Here is a 21,212-nt window from a genome sequence, read left to right as displayed (position 1 = left end):
ATCCCTAACGTTCTGTGATTCTGTGATGTCCAACAAGATACTTTGCTGTCCCTTAAGCCCCCGTGTGCCAGTGAACTCTGTTGCAGGATGCCTACTTCGGTAGCATAAATGTACTGGCCATACAAAGCAGAGCACTGAACAGATACAGTGCATTTACTATTTCTGCTCAAACAACTTTTTCATGGTGTAAGTGTCATTCCTATTCACTATCTCTTCAGAAATTAAAGAGGTGCTGGCAATGGTGAAAACTACCACTATATGACTTCACAAGCCAAGGCCAAACAGCCGTACAATAATACAGTGGCTGTATTGACCATGCCAGCCTCAGTGAAGGTGTGTTCAGGCAAGAGTTGAAAGAAATTTCTACTCGACTAACAGTAACAAAAAAGTCCACGATCATCCAGAACATCCTGCCGCATGACAGGGAAAATCCCAAGTTCTTGATGCAGAGCTGACAGATCAGGACAGGGCAGGGCAGGCAGGAGACATAGATTAAGTCTTGGCGAGAGACCCTGGGGAAGCAAGCACCTGAGAAGCCTACACGATCACTGCCTGGCCTCCTGCATGACTGCCTACAGGCAGCACAAAGAACATTCTGAACAGCAGGTGTGAACCGCTGTGCCAGTAGACAAGCATTAACCCAAAACTGACTGGCAATGGACCACTGGGTGCTGGGCCTATCATTTTCCAAGCAACCACAGTGATTCTTCTCACTACTCAGACAGTAATCTTGCATTAGCTACTGTCCTAACAAAGGATGGGTGAGATCTGCACATTTTTTTCCATAGCTGGGAACAGGTACATGTCCTTCTCACCAATGAGGATATCAAGCAGGCTCCTGACCCAGACAACCTGCACACATCCTGCACGGCTGCTCACAGGTCACAGGGAACATACCATAGACATTTACCTCATACTATATACATTTACCTCTACTAAATGAGAAGAAAAATGAGGTACTCTCTCAAAATCAAGTGAGTTTGGAACAAAGCTGTTTATGTGTGCAGCCAACTGCTTTGGCAGATACAGCGAACTGCAAACAAGGGATACTTTGCCCATGTAACACTTTAGAATTATGTGATGAGAAAACAGCATTACCACTTATTAAAAAAGTCTACATCATCTCTATAGCACATCTGCATATAAGCATTTCAATAAAGCAAGCAAATATCTAACAGATTTCAGAAGCTTATAACTACATCGTTTCACAGAATTATTTACCTTAGATTTTGCTGAGTCACTAGTAGCTGAATCTGTGGAAAAAATGAAAAAAAAATCTGCTCAGTTCTGTGCTATTTTTTCCACTGTTGCTACAGACAATGCTGGACTTATGGAAAAAGGAAAGCACAGAACAAAATGTGAAGCAAATAAAAACCAGAACAGAGTGAATAGTCAGAGCTCACAAAGATGCAAGCTGCACCACAGAAAGCCACCGCCATGAAAGGATGCTGTGAATTGTAGGCAGAACCAGCTCAATGATAGGAATGGCAAAGGAGCCCTGTTCTTCTAAATAAAAAACAGAAATACTAATGTTTATTCAATGTTTTAAGTATACAGCCCCTGCAAAACCGCAGCTGAGACACCTTTTCAGGATCGTACTGTGTACTCTCCTGAGATTCAGGATAGACAACGCAAAATTGAATCAGTACTGTTGGCTGCCCTAGGTACAAATCATGGTTCACGTAGTGATACTCTTTTTGTGAGGTTTTAAAAGAATTAAGTCATATTTTGTGTGTAAAACCCCAATTACACATCTCTCCCCACCTCTGAGTACATATAGGTAAAATTTCATTTTTAAATCAGCTAGATTTCAGCAGCTACCCAGTTTTGTGCTTTTCTGTAAGAAGCGCTATTATGGAATGAAAAATGGACACCATAGTTTTACTGTCTCGCAAAACCCAAGATTATACAATTACAAAGGGGGTAGAAAGGGGCTAGCACAATGACTAAAAATATCAACACGGAAGTGTTCCAGCTTTAGGGACTTTCTCCCTAGGACAAAAGAGCTGAGCCCCCTGCCACACCCCTTTTTTGACACATGGCTAATGCTTTATGACTAGAAAGACTGGTAGACCATACCATGCTATTTCTCCTCAGGGTCTGCTTCAGAGATAACAAGAAACAGCAGAAAAACTTTTTAAAAAGTAGCATTGATCTGTTTAAAATACTCTTAAAAGAAAATTTACAGCACAGATCAACTTTTTTTATTTTCCATTTACAAGAAACGGGGGTTTCTGCAGACAAGGCAGCTACAGTGCGGGCAACAGTCCTCCTTCTTCCTACAGTTCCAGCTGTCCATCAGTGACATCACAGAATCCACTAATGACATCACCGTGTGATAGACTCCTCCCACTTCGCCTGTTACAACATCCGTATAAAGTGACTGTTTCAGTAAGTGCTGAACGACCCTTTGAATACTGAAACAAAAGCTAGAGACGAAGGGATAATATTTGTGGGATACAACATGCTAGGTTAGTGCAATATAGTGAAGGGGGGGGGGGGAAGTCACCAAAAAAGAGCCTGCAATGCTTGTCCTTAGCCACAAAAGAGGACGGCATTTATAAACAGAAGGAAACCAGCTTTAGTATAGACATACTGCAACATACTTATTAAAGTGTCCATCACTTGACAAGAAAACATAACTCCATATTTTGCATTCCTAACGTTGGGAAGGAGCAATATTAAACACCACTGAAGATCAGCCTTTCTGCCATCACAACAAACCACTGTACAGCAGCATTTCTGATTCCCCTCACGATGATGATTGCATGGGTTACTGTGAATAAACAAAATAGTATGTGCAAGCTTCATCTTTTAGTGATTATATTCCTGTTAGACAACAAAGTTTCCCAAATTGTGTCATGCATGATTATCAACAATTCAAGTCTTTAAGAAGTGTAAATGATCTTTTGGAAAAGAGAAAAAGAGTTTATTAGTAAAAGAAAATACGAAGAGAGAGTTACTGTGAGTTAACAGAGTAGGTTATTCTAGCCTATGGACTACCACTGTCCAGGGCAAGAGTTACCTGATACGTCTCCAGGAGATATTCCCGTTCTTCCAATGTTGGTGAGTAAATGATCTATGTTTGGCACTGGCTGAGATTCTACAGTGTTTTCCTCCTGAACTGCTGTCTATAGTTAATAAACAAAGATCTCTTCATCATCGTTTCACAAATAGTTCATCATGATTCAACAGCATTTAGAAAATTGCATTATTCACCTGAGGACACGCTTTCCTCACGTATTCTTATTTTCCCATTTTGCTTTATGCTTTTAAAACAAATGCACGTCTTGCTTTTTAAAAAAAGAAATCATTACTGCAAGGACTGGAGAGCTAAAAAGGTGCTTCTATAGAGCAAACTGCACAGCGACGTACTAAGAAATATACAGATATTCTAGAGGCAGCAGAAGCAGATTCTAAGCTAAGATAATTAGAGCACAAATATTTATGACACAATACTTACAAGAGGTTCTTCAGCATCATCTTCTGTGAAAAACCAGTCATGCTACAATTCAAAATAAAAAAGGTGAAAACCCCACAGGAAACACAAAACCCAAACGTGGAACAATCAAACATGGACATCACTAAAAACAATATCGTTGAGCTGGACAGATAAATACCAGATGCAAAATGGCCCAATGAGAGAAAAGCTGATCATCTGTGTACGATCTTATTTTTTAAATAACGAAATGCAACCACTTACTTTTTGGATGAGTGTTTCTACAATTTTATATTGGTCTGGCATGTGCGTAACCATGTGTGTCATGTTATCATCAGACGTCCTCACGAGCGTTGGACCGAATACTATGGCCAGGTTTCTTGGTTCCATCTAAGAAATGAAGTATTTCCACATCATGTATTTATAATGAGAAAACAGTAATATGGGCTAAGTACATTAATATAACACTATTAACATCAGAGAACCATTTTACATAAGAACAAAGAAAAAGTCTTTGAGAACACATTACTGACTCTGGTAGGACGTTAGACTACACTAAAATTCTTCTATACACAGCTGCAATAAATGCATCCAACATTTCCGTAATCCAGAAGTCAACCTTCCTTAACACACTGCAAGTAAATAGCTCCACAAGCACAGAAATGTCAAAAATCTCCAAGAGTATTCTTTTTTTCTTCCCATAAGGACTATTTTTTTGTTAGAAACACTGATGTTTCAGGATATTTTTATTTTAATAAAAAGGCATTGGTAGTTCCCCACTTTTTTCCCCCTGGAAAACGTTTACATGGCATGCAAAAATTAAGCTAGTAATCAAATACTGTATTATGTCTACTGAGAAAGAGTTTATTCAATTTGCAACCACTTTAAAGGAGGCAGCAGCAACCAACATCATAGACTCAATGCATTTCTTCATGAGGCAGACTCAATTATCCAATCATGTCACAACACAAGAGTAAATTAAGTGGATGACTAAATGTTACATCTCTAAGAAATAATTCCAAGAAAGCAGCAGCAGAATACTTACCTTCTATTTTTGCTTAGTTCTCTTAGGAGTTTACTGTTGTGACACAGAATAGACCAATAATACATAGGAGGCAAAGGTCCTCATGCTTACCAGAAGGAAGTTGCAACTATAATGACACGAGCCCCTAATGCTCACTTCGACCTGAATTGTGGTCTTTGGCAAGTCACACAATTAAGCATCACCTCACTCATCTAGCCTTATATATCCTAGAATACTATCTGAACAACATTTATACAACACACCAAAACCATAAAATGATAAATGATGGTTTACTTCAGGCACTGCACTTAAAAATTACATTTACTACAATTTCCTTATAAAATAATCTGTAATTCCACTAAAGGTTATAATTTGTTAAGCATTTTTTATATACGCACACACATTTTTATTTCATATTTAACTATAAGGTATTATTTGCAGCACTGATGTTGGAACCAACCACATTCATTTAAACCAAGCCTTTTTCTCATCATTTAAATGATTTAAGATTTGCCATAGGTTCCTCTACATACCAATCAATTTTTTTTCCTGTACCCTGTACATTGGTAGCGAAGTAACAAATCCCCATGTCACCTGCCCTGAGGTAAGCGTCCATAAGCACACCCATACTGTGCACAGCTTTGCATTCACCTACCCCACCCTAAGAGGTAAAAAAATGGGATACTATTATTTGCATTTACTGTAGGATTATAGCATGCACAGAAGCACTTAATGCAAACTAACTCTTCCCCACCCCATGGAAATGACAAAAAGCTATTCTTAGTGGCGGGCTAAGACCCTGTAGTGCTAAATAACCACCCTTCACATAATGAATTTTCTTTTGTAAAATCAGTCAAACCAGCATCTGTGGGTCATCAAACATTCAAGTAATTATAGCAAGTCCTAGTCTTAAAAATGACTCCACCAACCAGGAAGCCAGGCTTCACACCAAGCTGGTGCAACAGTCTCCCAGCAGGTTCATCCAGGGCACAGACATTCCCCTGTGCCCTGGTCAGGCACACTGATACTGTCTAGATGGGATTGTATGGAATTTACAGACCTGGGATAAATTCATGATATAAGCAGTTATTCCCACAAGAATTAATACCAGTTTGAATAAACTAAATTCACACTGAACAGGCGCGTATTTTGCAGGAGTCCTTAGTCTAAACCAAAAATCTTCTCAAAACAGCAAAGACCTTAGTTTTACAATAACAAATTACCACCTTAATAGAAATAATTCTGCACAAAACCTGTACTTAATAAATGAAACAAATCAAAAGACTTTTGTTTCTGATACCTTGTTCTTTTCTGAGTTCTCTGCTACTGTCTTCAGGTGCGCAGAAAGAAACTTGAGAGTCTCATAATGATGTTCAGGTAAATCATGAATCTGAAACAAAAAAAACACTATTCAGAATATGAAATATTTAATGCTAATTTTGTGGTGCACTTACAACACACCTGATTTCAGCTTACCAGTCTCTTCAGTGTTTTCAGACGTTCAACAGGATCTTCTTTTCTATTGGCATCTATAAAATCTGCATATTTGTCTGTTAAAAAAGCAGAAATTAGCCACATATATATATATGAGTTTATGTACATACATATGTATGTATATTATGTATATGCATCCTCAACCCCCTTTCCCGTGAATACAGACAGCATATATACACACATACACACATTCATATGTATGAATGAGCTTTGGAAGTCATAAATAAGTCCATTAGATTGTATATAATATAGTAAGATGGCGTGGGGGAAAAAAAACAGCTGACATAGAATATTGCAACAGTAAAATCACAAATTTTACTCAGGTTTTTCTGCAAATTTGTAATTCCTTCATTATCATAGAAATTCTATTTACAGCTCTCATTAGCATTCTTACAGCTCTCTCTTTAGCTCTGTGATCACCATGACTCCCTGCTCTTTCAGGGAGAAAGAGGGCTTTTATTACAGTTAGGATGATTCCACTGGATTTTCTCTCAAATCATCTGAAAGATGTAAGACAATTCAACAGTAATTCCTAAAGACAAAAATCATAATATAAACAGCTTACCATTGGTAAAAAGGGGTTCTGGGAGCTTTCTGAAGAAGGATTTCAGCAAACTGCTTATCACATTCAAGTCTCGCCATTTCTACACATTTAGAAGAAAAGGACAGACATGCTTTATATTTCTATAATCACAACACAACCAGAAGTTTTTGGGACTTCGACTTAGAAACAGTGTGATCGAAGACTTACATCATCATGAACATCGATGTCAGTCATTCCTTTGTTGAGCTCTTCCTGCATACTGGAGATGGCAGCATTATTTCCAGGAACTCTGTAAATACCTGTGTACTCAAGGCCTCTTTCTTCAACCAGTTTGCAGCATATATCAACGATCAGTGGAATATACTGAAGTAAAGGAAAAGTTACATATACATTTAAGAATAATTCATACAAAAAGTATCTTAAAGTCACAATGGAAAGAAAAATTGTCCTTCCATACTTTGTTGGTATGAGCTGGGGGGCAGTCATCAAGTCTAACACCAAATGTTCCTACAGCAGATGGCTTCTTCTCAAAGGTCTTCCTCATAATGCTTGGGATGCCTTTTCTCCATGTCCCCTTGTCTTTTGGTGGGCTTGTCTCATCTTTTTTGTTGTTAGTGTAACACAAACAAGGAAATAAAGAAAAAAATAAACTCATTTAAGTCACAAAAACTACTGTGAATACAGGTAACAGATTTGCAAAAATTAGGCGACACCTACTGCATTTTTACCTCTTTTACTGGCCCAGCTTCCCACAATAACTCCCTCAACATAAGTCTCAAATATACCTTCTTTTACTGTTCTGTGATTCAAAAGATACATTTGGGCATACTCACACCCCAGATTTACAAAAGCAAATAGCTGAATGGTACTGAGGAATTTCATCATTCCAAGACTACAGGTATATAAATTACATTTTTAAAAATTAAAATCCACATTTAGTAAAGCATTATTAAGTCTCCACTGAACAGTGCTGCACAAAATACCCATGAAACTATACAGCCAGGCTTCACACTTGCATAGACCTACTCACTCTTTCAAAAATTATCAGATTTTAATCACTCCTAAATCATTCCAAACAGAACTCAAATGCTTAAAAAAGCATTATCTATCAAAAAAATCACATAAGAAGTTCAGTCACTCTGTTTTCCTCTCCTGTTCATGTAGCAAATTACAAATCCCATTTATCCTGTACTGCAAGTCACCCAACACAATAGTACTTCCTTCTTATTCAGGTATTTCCAGAAACAGTTTTTCAGCAGATCTGACATTTACTTAACATCTGCAATTTAGTCACATAATCTGTGACATAGCAGGAGCTATGTTGGTAGTGTAAGACAGAATTCTCTCAGCCTAAATTCTGAATTGTTCAGAAGTGGTTGATCAAAAGGGATTTCTCAGACAGCTGCCTGAATTTGTATGCAACACCCTTACAAGCAGAGTCTGATCAGAAATATAATACGTTTACAAATCCTGAAAAAAAGGCAGCTTGTGATGTTATTTGATGGAGTTCAGTTACTGATTTAAGTTTGCAGGGCCAGCTCATTGGACTTTTTTAGAACCGAATTTTGCTCTGAAAAAAAAAGTACAGTCTCACTCCTGTATTTTAAAGATTAAGACAAAAAAAATGTTCTTGTCTACTGCTAAAACACTTCAGTGGAAAACTTCGTTTTCTTAACAGCACGTTTAAAATACGAATTTACCTTGTTATTTCCAAGTCAGCTGGAGACAAAAGTATGAATTACACACAAAATTACTTGTAAAGCTTGGCAGAATTTTGGTCACAAGAAGTGCTAACACCTGTATTTTACTACTGTTAACACTACACGGAGCTGTAGAAAAAAAAAAATCAAAACCCTCTTGAGAGATGACTAGAATAAAGAATTTCAGGGATCTGAGAAGACCTGAAGCATATCTAAGATAACATCTAAATGAAGGAGTTATAAGAAACAAGTTATTTTTGCTGCAGCTGGTTAAGAGCTGGTTTGCATCTGTATATTCACGAGTTCAAAAAACCTGAGAAATGCACCTTGATGGCCTCACACCGGGGCTATAACGAACTAAAGAAATACACAAAACATACAGACCTTTAGTGAGAAGCTTCCTTTCAGACTCATCCTTAGGAGAATGCGGACTCTGGGTCCTCTGTTCTGCTTTAGTTCCAAGCAGAGTCTGTCTGATGCTTAGACTCTGGCGAGGTGTTTTGGGAGATGGCTCTGTTTTGCTGCTTGAAGAACTGAACAAGATATATTACTTCAATTTAAAAAAAGAACACAAACAAAAAAAGCTTGATAAGAAGTCTACAAAAACTACTAGCAGCATATTATTCACCTACCTCATCATTGTACTGTATTCTTTAATCCTTCGACTAATTAGATCTCTACTAGTGACACCAGTATCCTGTAAAATGAATTGAGATTTACTTTACAATCTTATAAAATACAGCAAAAATTTTTTACTTTAAGAATATGATTAAGTCTTCCTGTCAACAGACCACATATGAAAAATTAACATTTCAGTACAGTTAAAAAAAAAGAAATTAAAAAAAAAAATCTAACAGGCAGTCCTTGAGAACAGTAAGGACAGACAATTTAAAAACCATGAAGGAAACGAAAGTGAGGAATTACTTAAATCCTGCTATTTAGACTTTTTTTTCAAAGCAGTAAAACCTCATTAAATCCTATTAAATTGAAAGTAAGTTTAAATAGAAAATATGCAAGTCAACATACCCTACTACTCTGAAAAACCCAATCCTATGTGCACGCAGTACTACGTAACTAATTACTAATGCACATACAGCTGAAACAGCCATAGGATCAAATGTGCTTTCATCCACCTGTCTAATAATGTTTATTAAGACATTTTCCTTCGGATAATTATTTCAAATCTGAACAGATGTGAATGACCACAGACATGAGAATACTCCTCTGTCACTTATCATGGAAATGAAAATGCACTGAGGACAATATTGGGACAGATATTGATATGTTATGTACAATAGTATATGTTTGCATATGTATGCAAGAGTATTTGCTTTGTAATTAGCATTAAAATTTAATTCACAGAAACATCTACATTTAAATCAGAGAAACGGGCTTCCTTCAAAGTTTCACTTTTCAACTACTGAGAAACTCATCACATCGTACCAATGCATACACCACTTTGCAATGCAAGTCTGAAGACAGAACACACTGGTTCTAATACTGCAATTATCTTTTTAAAAGATTAGGGATTTTTGATAGATCAGCTTAATATGAAGTGCATCTTTAGTCAAAGCAGCAATGACTTCAATAATTCATCTATTTAAAAAGTCTGCTCTCTGAGTACGTCAGGCTTCTTTTAACTCTATTTATTTACTCTGTTACCTTGTCTTGCACATTTTCTCACATGTTCCTGTACACATTTTGGTCTATTGTTTAATGGCAAATGATTTCTTTTTGTTGAAGAATTATAAGAAATTACAATAAATTTTAACTAAAGACAAGAACTATGGCTTCTGCATTATATAATATACAATTACCTCATCATTTAAGTTGCTGTTGTCTTGTATTGCTTTAATCCATGATAACATATTATCTCTGTCCTCAGCTTGAAACAGATACTCGCAGTCTGATGTGGTGAGTCTAAAAACATTTTTCCTCTTGGTTTCACAGTACGAGATATCTATCAAACAAGCATTGATGCTTATGGGTTGTTCTTCTTCAGACGGGGTCACTTGTTCCTTTTTGTCCTTGTACAAATAAAGCGAATGACCTCGAAGAACAACATACAATTGCTTCCATGGCCGAATACTCCCACCAACTCGCTGAAAAACATCAACCAGTATGTTTGTTTGCTGATTTGTTACAATTAATGTTTCTGGATCTAAAAAAACCTACCTCCAGAAGTTTTAAAGAGAAAGCCTAACAACCTACCTATACCATTCTTAAGAATGGCTACGGAAAGACTACACAGAAGTACACTGATTGCTGTTAGAGGAGTGAATTGCTCAATAGCCTGCCCTCCCTGAACCCCCAATTAAGCACACATTCACATATGACAGTAGCAAGAAACAGAAATGTGACTACAATGTCACAGAGGCATTAATACAAATATAGTGAAAAAACCATTCAGTTTTAGTACACTCACATTTACACACCACTGCAATTCCAGACTTCCAATTTTCTTAAGTGTTGGTCTATACTTGTGCAGAAGGTCAATCTGAACTCATCTCCGCAACACTCACGTAAACTACAGCTTTTATCAAATTACAATTATCAAGGGACTAATTCTTACTACTCAGTCATTTGAAGTGAGTTTACTTCAAAGATGGTCTGAAACGTAAAATTAGAAACACTGAGTCATTTAGGCTGGAAAAGACCCTTATAATCACTGAGTCCAACCATATACCTAAACCTGTCAACTCCACGACTAAACCCTGCCCCCAAGCACCACATCTACCTGTCTTTTAAATGCTTTCCGGGATGGTGACTTCACCACTTCCCTGGGCAGCCCATTCCAACGTTCAATAACCCTTTCAGTGTAGAAATTTTTCCTAATATCCGATCTAAACCTCCCCTGGCACAACTTGAGGCCATTTCCTCTAATCCTGTCGGTTCATTAGTTCAGAAGACATTTTGGAAAGCAGTCTGTAAAAGAAGCTGAGGAATTCACTGAAGTCAACCTTCTAGCAGCTGTAAAATTCTGTCAGTCTTACTGATGCTCATATCCCAAAAATGTCAGTTAAAAAAGCAAAACAGGAAGGCTTTTTTTCCACCAGCTAAATACTAACACTAGGTTAAAAAAACCAGATGTGACAGGTACCTTTCCCTTGTCTGTAACAAGCTGACGAAAATGGAGCCATCCCTCCTTGGAGGCATCACCAAAGACCTCTGAAGAAGAATCTTTTCGGGAACCAGAGTCTTCTGAAGATTTCTGGCTGTCTGAGACCTAAAGAAAACATTACAAAAAGAACCTCACAGTGTACTTCTAAGTATGTTTCTCTACAATCCCTGCATTCAAGATGTCTCTCTCTTTAAAAGCTGACACCTCATTCATAAAAGAAACAAACTAAGAATATTCCTCTGGGGAAATACTATTTCTAAAGTTTCCATACAAAAACAGCGACCTTACACATCCCAAGAACACTCTGAGAAACTGCAGGCGTCTTAGATTCTCATCAGTAAGTTTTTACAAAAGCACACCATAGATATGCTTTGTTTACAGAAGCTGAGGAAAATGAAAAATTAAGGACCATGTTGCAAGCCTAGGAAAAAAGAGACCACGTTTACTTATGTGATGCATACAGCACCACTTGGGGAAAAACATTAGAGTCAATTTAAATATCTAAATCAATCGAAATTAATAACAATTTGATGAGTAGCAATTGCAATAAACTTCATGTCTGTGCTTAACACATCACTTTGTATAATTGCATTGTATAATCCATACAACTTGTCACAGTAGTACATGCAATTCTTAGTTGTTATATACATATATACCTACCTTAATCCCCTTTAAACTAGATACGTGCTTAATGGATCTGTTGGGAGAAAAACAAATGTTAAAATGAGATCTAATACACTTTAAAAATCAGATCTCCAAATTAACTGATATTTTTAATGAACTTACGGTTTTCCCTCTTCTCTGTAGTCATCCAGTCCTTCATCATACGACTTTGATCTCTCAGTTTTTGCAGCAGGCTGGCTATCCAGGACACTAGGCCGGATGGATTCTACAACCAAATAGAAAGTTTTAAGTGTGTAAGAACCTGAATCACATTTTTGCCATTTATTTCAAGCAGTAAAAAATTTACAATGTTCTCTCCTGTTCTCCAGAGTATAAAAGGAAAAAGTTGCACAAGAAGAAAAGAACAAGAAATCAACACTCACCATGATCATGAGAAAGCTGTCGCCGAATTAAAGGGATTGGAGATGTGGGGCTGGGAGGAACAGTTGCTATAGCTGGTGCTTGAGAAGCAGATGCAGAAATAACAGCAGAAGCATGAATGTGTGCAATATCATGGTCAATACTAGGACTAGTCGGTTCATCTACAAAGGTAATATGTCATATATTAACATATTTAATGCAAATAGCTGTCTGAACTTCTCATTATTGGGATATCAGATTAAGTATCTTAAACATTAAGTCTTTCAAACAAACATACGGGTCCAATTAATTCGCACTGCCCAATGTACTTTTTGTTTAAGAAAAAGGAGCCTGTTTCATTGTGTAAGAATGTTAATTGTACATTAGAGATAACAGCAAAAACATCAAACCCAATTATAGATTTTGCTGTGAGCCAATGAAACAGAAATTAACAGAAACAGGAATTATTTGTTAAACTCTTAATGTTAACTGACTGTTTTTGTTTATGCGCATAAGTGAAAAACACACTTATTACATCAGTAAGTCTAAACTCAAGAAACAGGTAAGTACGATTTTCTACTATAAAATATGGGCATTCAGACTACCAGAAGTCATTTGGTTTAAATGAGCATTAAAATAACAAAAATAGGTTACAAGCAAAGAAAGAAGCATTTTAAACCGATTTCCAGCATCCAAAGAACCAATTCCCCCATCCTCCACACCTTCAAAGAAAGCAGCAAGCATTCATATTTTTAAAAGACAGCACCACTACATACCGATGAGTTCCTCCACTAATTGCTCGTACAAACGATTGCATGCCGTACATGCCCAGCACCTCACAGTCTCAACAGCCACAAGGGTCATGATGAAAGATTCCAAAAAGCTTTAAGTATTTCTAGTATTTAACATCTTTCGTACAAGATGGAAGAAGGTGAAAGACGCATTTTCAATCATTCTGAGAAAAAAGCCATAACACCTTCTAGAACACATTGCTAGGACTGGAAAAATAATTCTACTTCATGCTGTGGTAGAAGAGGGGACGGGGAGAAAAAAAGAAATCAAGTCACAAGCAGGGGCTGAACTATGCTGTCATAATGAATATGAATGTATTCTAGGTGCTAAGAATTGTAATATGCAGAGCTACTGAAAAGCCCATTGAAATCAATGAACACTCACAGACAGAGGTTCATTCTTTGCTTTGTGCGAACACAACTGCGTGTGCAGCATTGTGCTTTTCCAACAGGCACCAACAGTTCTGTTAAGGCAGCACTTGTACCATCAAAATCTGGCAATGTAACTTTGAAACAAATCAATAAACAATTAAGGTACAGGAAGGTTTAGCAATAACAGCCCTCTAAATTGTCTGGAGTGGCAAACAGAATAATTCTTGAAGTTACATGTTAAAAAAAGCATAGCCCGCCAAAAACTAGCTGCAGACTAGAAACATGAATAAAGGGCAAATTAAAAGAATTCACAGCAAACCTGTTTTACTTGCATCCACAGTGATAAATTAGAAGTGTTTACAGAGCTCTTCTCTACAGCAAGCAGGCAATAGGAAGAACCTCAGTTACACTTCCATTTTAAAACTACAACAGCCAGTGTCCTATTGCCTTTCTTCATCTGCTCTGCTTCCCTGCAGCAAACCCAGAGAGCAGCACACTAACGGTGACTCAGTAGTATAACCACTCACCAAACAACTAATTAGTTCATAGTATGCAAACTGGAAGTGCTCAGCTTTAAGTTACTAACATTACAGTCTTATCTCAAAATGTCACAGTCTCTACTGCCTAAAGTTATAAAAATGCTAGTGCCCGAAATAAATCTGCGCAAGCTGTGAATCCAAAAGTGTGAGGCACCACTACATCATCTCCCACAACACTTAAATCCAAGAATTAAGATGAGGAAAAACAGTTTCTAAGTCCTTGAAAGCAACAATAATTATTCAAATTACTATAACTTCACAGTGGATCTAATCCCCAGTTGAATCAAAATTAAGAAGTGGCTTTAGAAATAGGCAAGCTTTAAAGATGTTGCAAATGACATTGATACAGGAGGGAAATAACTGTTCAGTCCCTGAAGAGGTTGAAGGTCAGCTAATGGCAAGCTTTTACATAATGTAAAGTGATTATAGAGCAAACCATGATGTACACCATATGAGTTACTGCCTACTAATTTAATGCACTACCACACAATACTGCTGCTGTCCAATAAAAATCAAAATCTGAACTATATATATCCCTTGTAATCTGACTTTCCTCTTTAGTGCTTGGAGTATTTGTCTACCTTTTCAGTTTCCTTGATTAACTGGTGTATTTGCACCCCAAAACTCCTTGCACAGCATACAAAAGGATGGGTTCAGCTCACCAATCAATGAAAGTGACTGTGTCCGAAACGTGGTGAAGCGTATGGAACAAACAAGCCAGAAGAGAAGCCACACCAAATAATCCTCTTTCAGTTTGTCACCTCACCGATTACTGGTGTCCTTCTAGATATTTGTAACAAAGTCAGACTCCAAGATTACTTAAACTTTTACTTTAAAAAAACCACACAGATCTGTGTCACACCCTACTGTGCTGCTACATTTTTATCATTATTAATACGATATTTAATGTCTTTTTTTATGCCTGAATCTCCTGAAACAGTCCTTCACAGTTAAACATGAAGGCTTGAAAGTAACAACCTGACCACTTGACCACAGAAGGTGGCACTTTTTGAGAACCTTAAACATAATTTAAATGAATCGCAGAATTATTCAGGTGGGAGCAAACCTCAGAAGGTCCCCTAGCCCATCTTCCTCCTCTGAGCAGCATGAGCACTGAGTTCAGACCACATTGCTCAGGGCTTTTGTCCAACAAGTGCCAAACAGAGGGGAATGATCTCATCCCCCCATATCCTGGCTCTTACTGACGCAAACAGTACGGTGTTCATCACCATGCAGGTGGTTGGCCTATTCCAGCAGCAAGACTTCGCATTTGTCCTTGAATTTCAAGAGGTTCCCATCAGAGCATCCCTCTAGGCCAAGTCCTTCCAAATACCCAGCTTGGTGTCGTCTGCAAATCGATGAGGGTATTCCACCTCCTCTCTAAGTTACTGATAAAGTTATTAAACAAGACAGACGCTGAAGAACGCCACTTGTAACCAGCCTCTAGGTAGAGCATGAACCCTTAGCCACTACTCTGTACACTCAACGATCCAGTTTTCCTACCCATCCAGCAGTACACCCACCTAGACCATGGCACAAGCATGGTGTCACAGAAAAGGTCAAAAGTCTTGCTTCAAGGTCAAGGTTGGTGACCTCCTTGTTTTTGGGGGGGGGTGCTGCTGTGGGGCTTTTTAGGGAGGTTGTTGGGTTTTTTATTTTATCTTTCAGAAAACTGTTTATTTAACTGAATCGTAACATATAAGCACGGAGAGCAAATCCACAGACTAACTTTAGTCCAGAGAGGGCAACTATCAGGAATGATTGTGCTATCATTAGTGAAAGGCGATTTTTTCCACCAACCCCTGGGTATTCAAATTGCCAAATCCTTCTTCACTGGTAGCAGAAAGCAACTGGACAAAATTAGCTTCCCAAGGCTAAAGTAAAGTAATCTTTCATGACAGTTCCCCTTTGGACATGGCAGTCTTGCAAGCAGTATCTCAACACCTCAAAATAATGTAAAAAGGAACTGTATTATTTAGTAAGTGTATTGCAGATGACATTATTGTTTAAAACACTAATTAGTCATTTCAATTTAAACTGAAAATGTGAATATGGGGCTACAAACCTTAATGCAACAAGTATGTATTTTATCAAAGACTATTAGCTGATTTAAAGATAAAAATGTAATAGCCACGCAGCCAAACACACTTAAAACAGGGTTAAATTGATTTTCATGTGAAGAAAGTTAAGACAGCAGGCACCCCCAGACACAATATACAATTTCCCAAACTGCATACATTGAAGAGGACAACTGTATTTTAATATTATTGGCTTTCTGAAAACCATATCCAATTCTTGGATAAGGTATGTGTTTAAAGATGCCTGTGGAGTACTTAATGCAATTTTGGTTACTCACAGATCCCGTGCAATTTTAACAGTGATTGCTCTGTGTAAAGAGCTCAGCCTTCTGCAGAAGGCTACAGGGAGGTAACTCATGCTGCTTTCTGTCTCCAAAGCAAAGGGCTAAGAGTCCTTAAAAACATTATCTTCATTCAACAGAGGCACAGATGTGAAAGTTTCTATATACTGAGAGAGCATCTACCTGACAGCCATTACAATAGGTATTCTAACCACTGCCTCTATTTCTTCAATAATTCTCTCAGATAACAGGTTATGGCTTTTAAGGTATAATTTAAGAATGAATCTTACACGGCTTATAGCAGAAACTAAAGCACGAACCATCAAGTACTCATTAGAAGAATGACTAAACCTTTTGTTTACGGAAGGACAGACAGGACACACCAGTGACACGAGCAGACCCCACAGCAACACTGGCTTTAGAGGTGCTCCCTCACTTCCAGCTCCTTGTCAACAACTCCTGTGCAAGCCGCAGCCTTGGCCCAGCCAAGCACCTGATACCACGACTGCTCTGCATCATCACAACGCCACCCTGCTCCAAAGTATTCTCCTTAAATACAGTACACAACAGACTTGAAATCTCGTCCCACATCCAATACCTCCTCTGTGCCTCTCAGTTTATGGACCTAACCCTGCTGCGACACAAGATAGCACAAAGGATTAATTAATAACCCACAGCAGTGACTTTTTGTTACAGATCTTGAAGTACAAACTGCTGCATCTTCAACCTGCAAGGGTCAAAGCTCCCACGATTAAAGGCTTTCAAGCCTAAAACACGTTATTTGGAAAAAAAGTGGATTTGCCTGGATTCATCATGACTTGCTACCTCAATTTTCAAAAAAGTGTCTTTAAAAAGGTTTTGTTTGTTTGTTAGTTTTTAAGTATTTCCAGCACTGATTGTTTTTACAAAGAGTTTCTTTATATATCTACTTTACGTAATTATCCTCTTGTAGCCAAAAGAATAGAATGGCAACATGTCTGCATGCTGAGCACATTCATTTCTGCAAGCCACAGAAACACAGGGCTGGAACAAGCCTCCTGAATCATCAAATCCAGTCCTGGGCTAACGCGTCCATGTAAATAATATGTTTATTATACTGATTGAGTTTCACACAAACAGAAAAAGGCTTCCCAAGGTTATGCTTCATGTGGGATTATTCTAAAAACCTTCTCTATGGCAGTTAGCTGCTTTTTCAGTGTTAAACCAATCTTTCTATATAAAGTAATGCAAAGCAATTCTAAATGTTTCTGTTCACAGTATTACTCCTCTACATTAATAAAGTACAATTCTCAATATACTTTTTTTTTTTTGCTAAAAACCCAGATAGCATTCTTTTATTACCTGTAATTATTATTTTAAGTTATAATGATACACTAAGGATGATTTATGCTTTGAAAATATTAGCCATTACCAAACAAATCTGATGCTTCTACTCAATCTCACAGATGTTATGAGTTATTGACTTGAAATTTTAAGTTTTAAATAAAAAAAGGATTTTTGAGTTACAGAAGCATTTAAACAGTATTTAAAAAGCTAATTTGTAATTTTGTGTTTTGGCTGCTATACCTCAGAATACCACAATGATTTAAAAATTTCTCTCTGGATAAGAAACACTGAAATTTTTCAGCCTGGAGCAACAGCGATTTGGCAGGCCACACTGTAAAACCCTGAAAAAAAATAGAAGACTGATGCTTATCTTAGAAACACCGATGACATGTTAAAAGGTGTGCCAATGCTATCGCTAAAATAAGGGAAGCAATACTCCCTCAAAAATAAACATCTGTCAGCCCTAATTTCTATGGCAGTTACATTTATATTTTCATAGTTTGGAACAGCGAGGCAGAAAAAAAAAAATCACAATGGCTGAAGATTTTAATGTTCATCTTGACTGCTAACAGTTTTTGCTAAAATTCAGGTTTCCTTAAAACATGCCGTATCTGTATTCAGCCACCATTTACCCTTAAGATATCCACACGTGTTGGGTTGACAAACCGTGATCTCTGCTGTTGCAGAAGTCTGAGGCTTTGAATTTCTCTGCCTGATGCCCATCTCTTCTCACAAGGAGAACACAGAACGAATGCATTCCTTCCATTATTTCTTTACTGCATCTGAGAATACGTCTACTTGCTTCCCCTAAACCTTTCTCTAGTCCTACCAGCACAAACCTTCTCATAGTGCACTGTGCAAGCCTATCAATTTATTTTCTAGTTTCAGGAATATAACTGCATTGAGCATGCGTGCATTCACATCGCTGTCTTCCCTACTAAGCACCCTCCAGAGAGAAGAGGCACAAAGATGCAGAGGGAGAGGAAGAAAGGTATAGCATGTATTTCACTAAAAAGAAAAAAAAAAGCAGTAAACTTACTACACCTCCAAAACATACTTCGAGTTATGTACATGACTTATTCTTTGATTGCAGCATTAGAGAAGAAAAATACCATCACATGTACAATACAAATGTGTGGAAATTTTAACTAATGCTGGGTATTTCAGAAAATTCCACTTCCCAATTCCTTAGTTAATTTTCTTTAAAAAAATAGTAGTAGTATTTGGTAACAAATAAAAGAATTAAAAGAAGGTTGAGCAGCACACACGCACACAAAACTTCACATAGTTAAAGCAGTGAAACTCCTGGCAAATCTCTATTTAGATCAATACAGGGTATTCAACAGGACTATTTTACTGTAGTACAAAAGACAATGGAGAAATGTATGGAGCACTTAAAATCACATTTGGCTCAGGAATGTTGTAAAGTGCAAATGGCTGGAGAATAGGAAGTATCAACATTAAGTATCATAACCTTTTTGTCCTGCTCTTACACCTTTCCTTAGGTATCAATGTCAATCAGAGAGAGGACACTCATTCGATTTTTGCATCACTTTGGTTTATCAAAGTCTGGTCAAATATTTTTATCTGGCCAACTTTCTTTCAGTTATTCACAAATTAACAGTAGAATGAAATGACCTAAAATTTTTCTAGGGTAAAGATGTACTAGATACTTTCAAAAATGGGATCACACATCTGAGGAAAAGTCTTCATACTTATCTGATGCTACTACATGCCTAAAAGAAAAGCCCGGGATAAGATAACTATAAACTTGTTTGATTTGAAAAAAATAAGTAAACTTTGAGATGATGTTTATTTAGGCTATGTATTTTCTAACATTTAAAAGCAATTTTCATGTGACAACCCACTGCAAAGTTGGGAAGAACATAGACCCTGTAGTAATGGCCAAAGCACTGAACTGCAGTGGCTGCTATCGAGTTGGCTAATGCCATCAAGTGAAGCAGTTTCTCCATTTCACTCACAAAAAATAGTTTCACTTTAGCTGCAAATCTCAGGCACTCACACTAGACATCTATGTCTAAGAAATGTATTAAAATAATTGTATTATGAATCAACTTTTTCTCAACAGTTACAAAAATGTTAAGTAGTGTTCTAATTTCCATCCCAGTGCAGGTTAACACATCCAAAATTACCCAACAGGCCATAAACTTACCATTTGCTGTTCTCTAACAAATTATGTACAAATTACAAGTCCAAAAGAATGTGCATTAGACACCACAGCTGCCAATAGATATAATGGTATTATCTACAGAACAGCTAAGACCATGTCTAGGTAGAAGGAATAACCTTTCACTGGACTAACTGGAATAGCCTGAAACAACAGAGAGCATTTCAAGAAAAGAGTGTTTCTTTGGACCTGAAGTAGAAGCAGCAGCTTTCCAAGCCAACTGCAATACCCTGCACCCGGTAGCACATGGGAAATACCGAAGCCTTCAGCACTAGGGTCCGTTTTTCTCTAAAACTGGCAGCTTCCTCATCCCCCAAGAATATCTGCTTACCTGAAGAAGAGTTTGAGCACACAGTATCTTGCCTGAATTTTTCAAATAAATCAATTTCTCCTATAAAAGATACTACATCTACCTACTAGGTTTGCTCTGAACAGATCTCTCATTTCTATTAGCAAATGCAAAAAAAAAATATGACCTCCCTGCTTCAGAATAGCCTCTTCTGAAAGAACCAGCGTGAAAAGGAGATCTTCAGCAACCACCACCATCCCTGAAAAACTCTGCTGTAAGCAAGCTCAAGGGAAACTCTGCTTGAATTCCTGCTTGCGGTGCAGGGCACCATGCTACTTAGAAACACATACTCTAGTATCATCCTGGTGGTGTGTTATTCTCAGGAGCAGGTTAGTTACAAAATACTGCTGCAGAAGTCAACTGTTCCTGGCTGAATTTCTACCAAAATATGATCTGGCTGTATAACTACTACTGTTAATGAGCCGAAAGTGGTAACAAAAACAAACACACCACAGAGTATTTAAAACAGCAATAATATGTAACCTTAGAAGATATTTATTCCTCCAAAATTTACGTTTTACACTGCTCCAAGTATCTACTGTACAACTAACTTCAGTAAGTGCAGTTATGAAATTAACTGTATCTATTAAAACCTAATACTGCAAAAATCAGTTATGTTGATGTAAACGTATGGGAAGTAGAGAGGTTGCCAACATCAAGGTACATCTTTATTCAAAGTAACATTCTTCTCAATCATCAGACAGAAGAAAAAAAAAAATAAAGAAAAAAGCACAAACCAAAGCACAACCCAGAAAAATCCAAGTGATTTTCCTTCAGAAGAGTTAAATAGCCTTTTGACTGAGTTTCAGAGTAGAATTAGGGTTTCATCTGCCTGATTAAGTAAGGCTTTTAACAATTAAAGCTGTAATTAGGCATAATGATAGTGTAACAAGCAAAGTTAGAATCATGCATATTAATTCTGACTGTGGAAGATGTCCACTCT

At 37.4% G+C, this 21,212-nt stretch overlaps 1 protein-coding gene across 1 annotated transcript in view; it reads right to left on the bottom strand.

The window, feature by feature from the left end:
- Positions 1-1,221: 1,221 nt before the first annotated feature.
- ARHGAP21 (Rho GTPase activating protein 21) overlaps positions 1,222-21,212 on the bottom strand; it is a gene marked incomplete at its 3' end in the record, with an annotated part of 75,951 nt that continues 55,960 nt past the window's right edge. Inside the window, exons 9-24 of the mRNA XM_010194174.1 lie at positions 12,369-12,527; positions 12,109-12,211; positions 11,983-12,019; positions 11,302-11,427; positions 10,019-10,303; positions 8,834-8,898; positions 8,586-8,722; positions 6,959-7,101; positions 6,709-6,864; positions 6,523-6,601; positions 5,940-6,013; positions 5,764-5,853; positions 3,704-3,829; positions 3,464-3,505; positions 3,026-3,131; positions 1,222-1,253 (exon numbers count right to left, since the gene is read on the bottom strand). Of these exons, the coding sequence (XP_010192476.1) occupies positions 1,222-1,253; positions 3,026-3,131; positions 3,464-3,505; positions 3,704-3,829; positions 5,764-5,853; positions 5,940-6,013; positions 6,523-6,601; positions 6,709-6,864; positions 6,959-7,101; positions 8,586-8,722; positions 8,834-8,898; positions 10,019-10,303; positions 11,302-11,427; positions 11,983-12,019; positions 12,109-12,211; positions 12,369-12,527 (1,760 nt within the window). The remainder of the gene's footprint in view (positions 1,254-3,025; positions 3,132-3,463; positions 3,506-3,703; positions 3,830-5,763; positions 5,854-5,939; positions 6,014-6,522; positions 6,602-6,708; positions 6,865-6,958; positions 7,102-8,585; positions 8,723-8,833; positions 8,899-10,018; positions 10,304-11,301; positions 11,428-11,982; positions 12,020-12,108; positions 12,212-12,368; positions 12,528-21,212) is intronic.

Source organism: Mesitornis unicolor, unplaced genomic scaffold, assembly GCF_000695765.1.
Source record: "Mesitornis unicolor isolate BGI_N332 unplaced genomic scaffold, ASM69576v1 scaffold50351, whole genome shotgun sequence".
Lineage (NCBI taxonomy): Eukaryota > Metazoa > Chordata > Aves > Mesitornithiformes > Mesitornithidae > Mesitornis > Mesitornis unicolor.
This window is presented reverse-complemented; position numbering and strand designations above follow the sequence as displayed.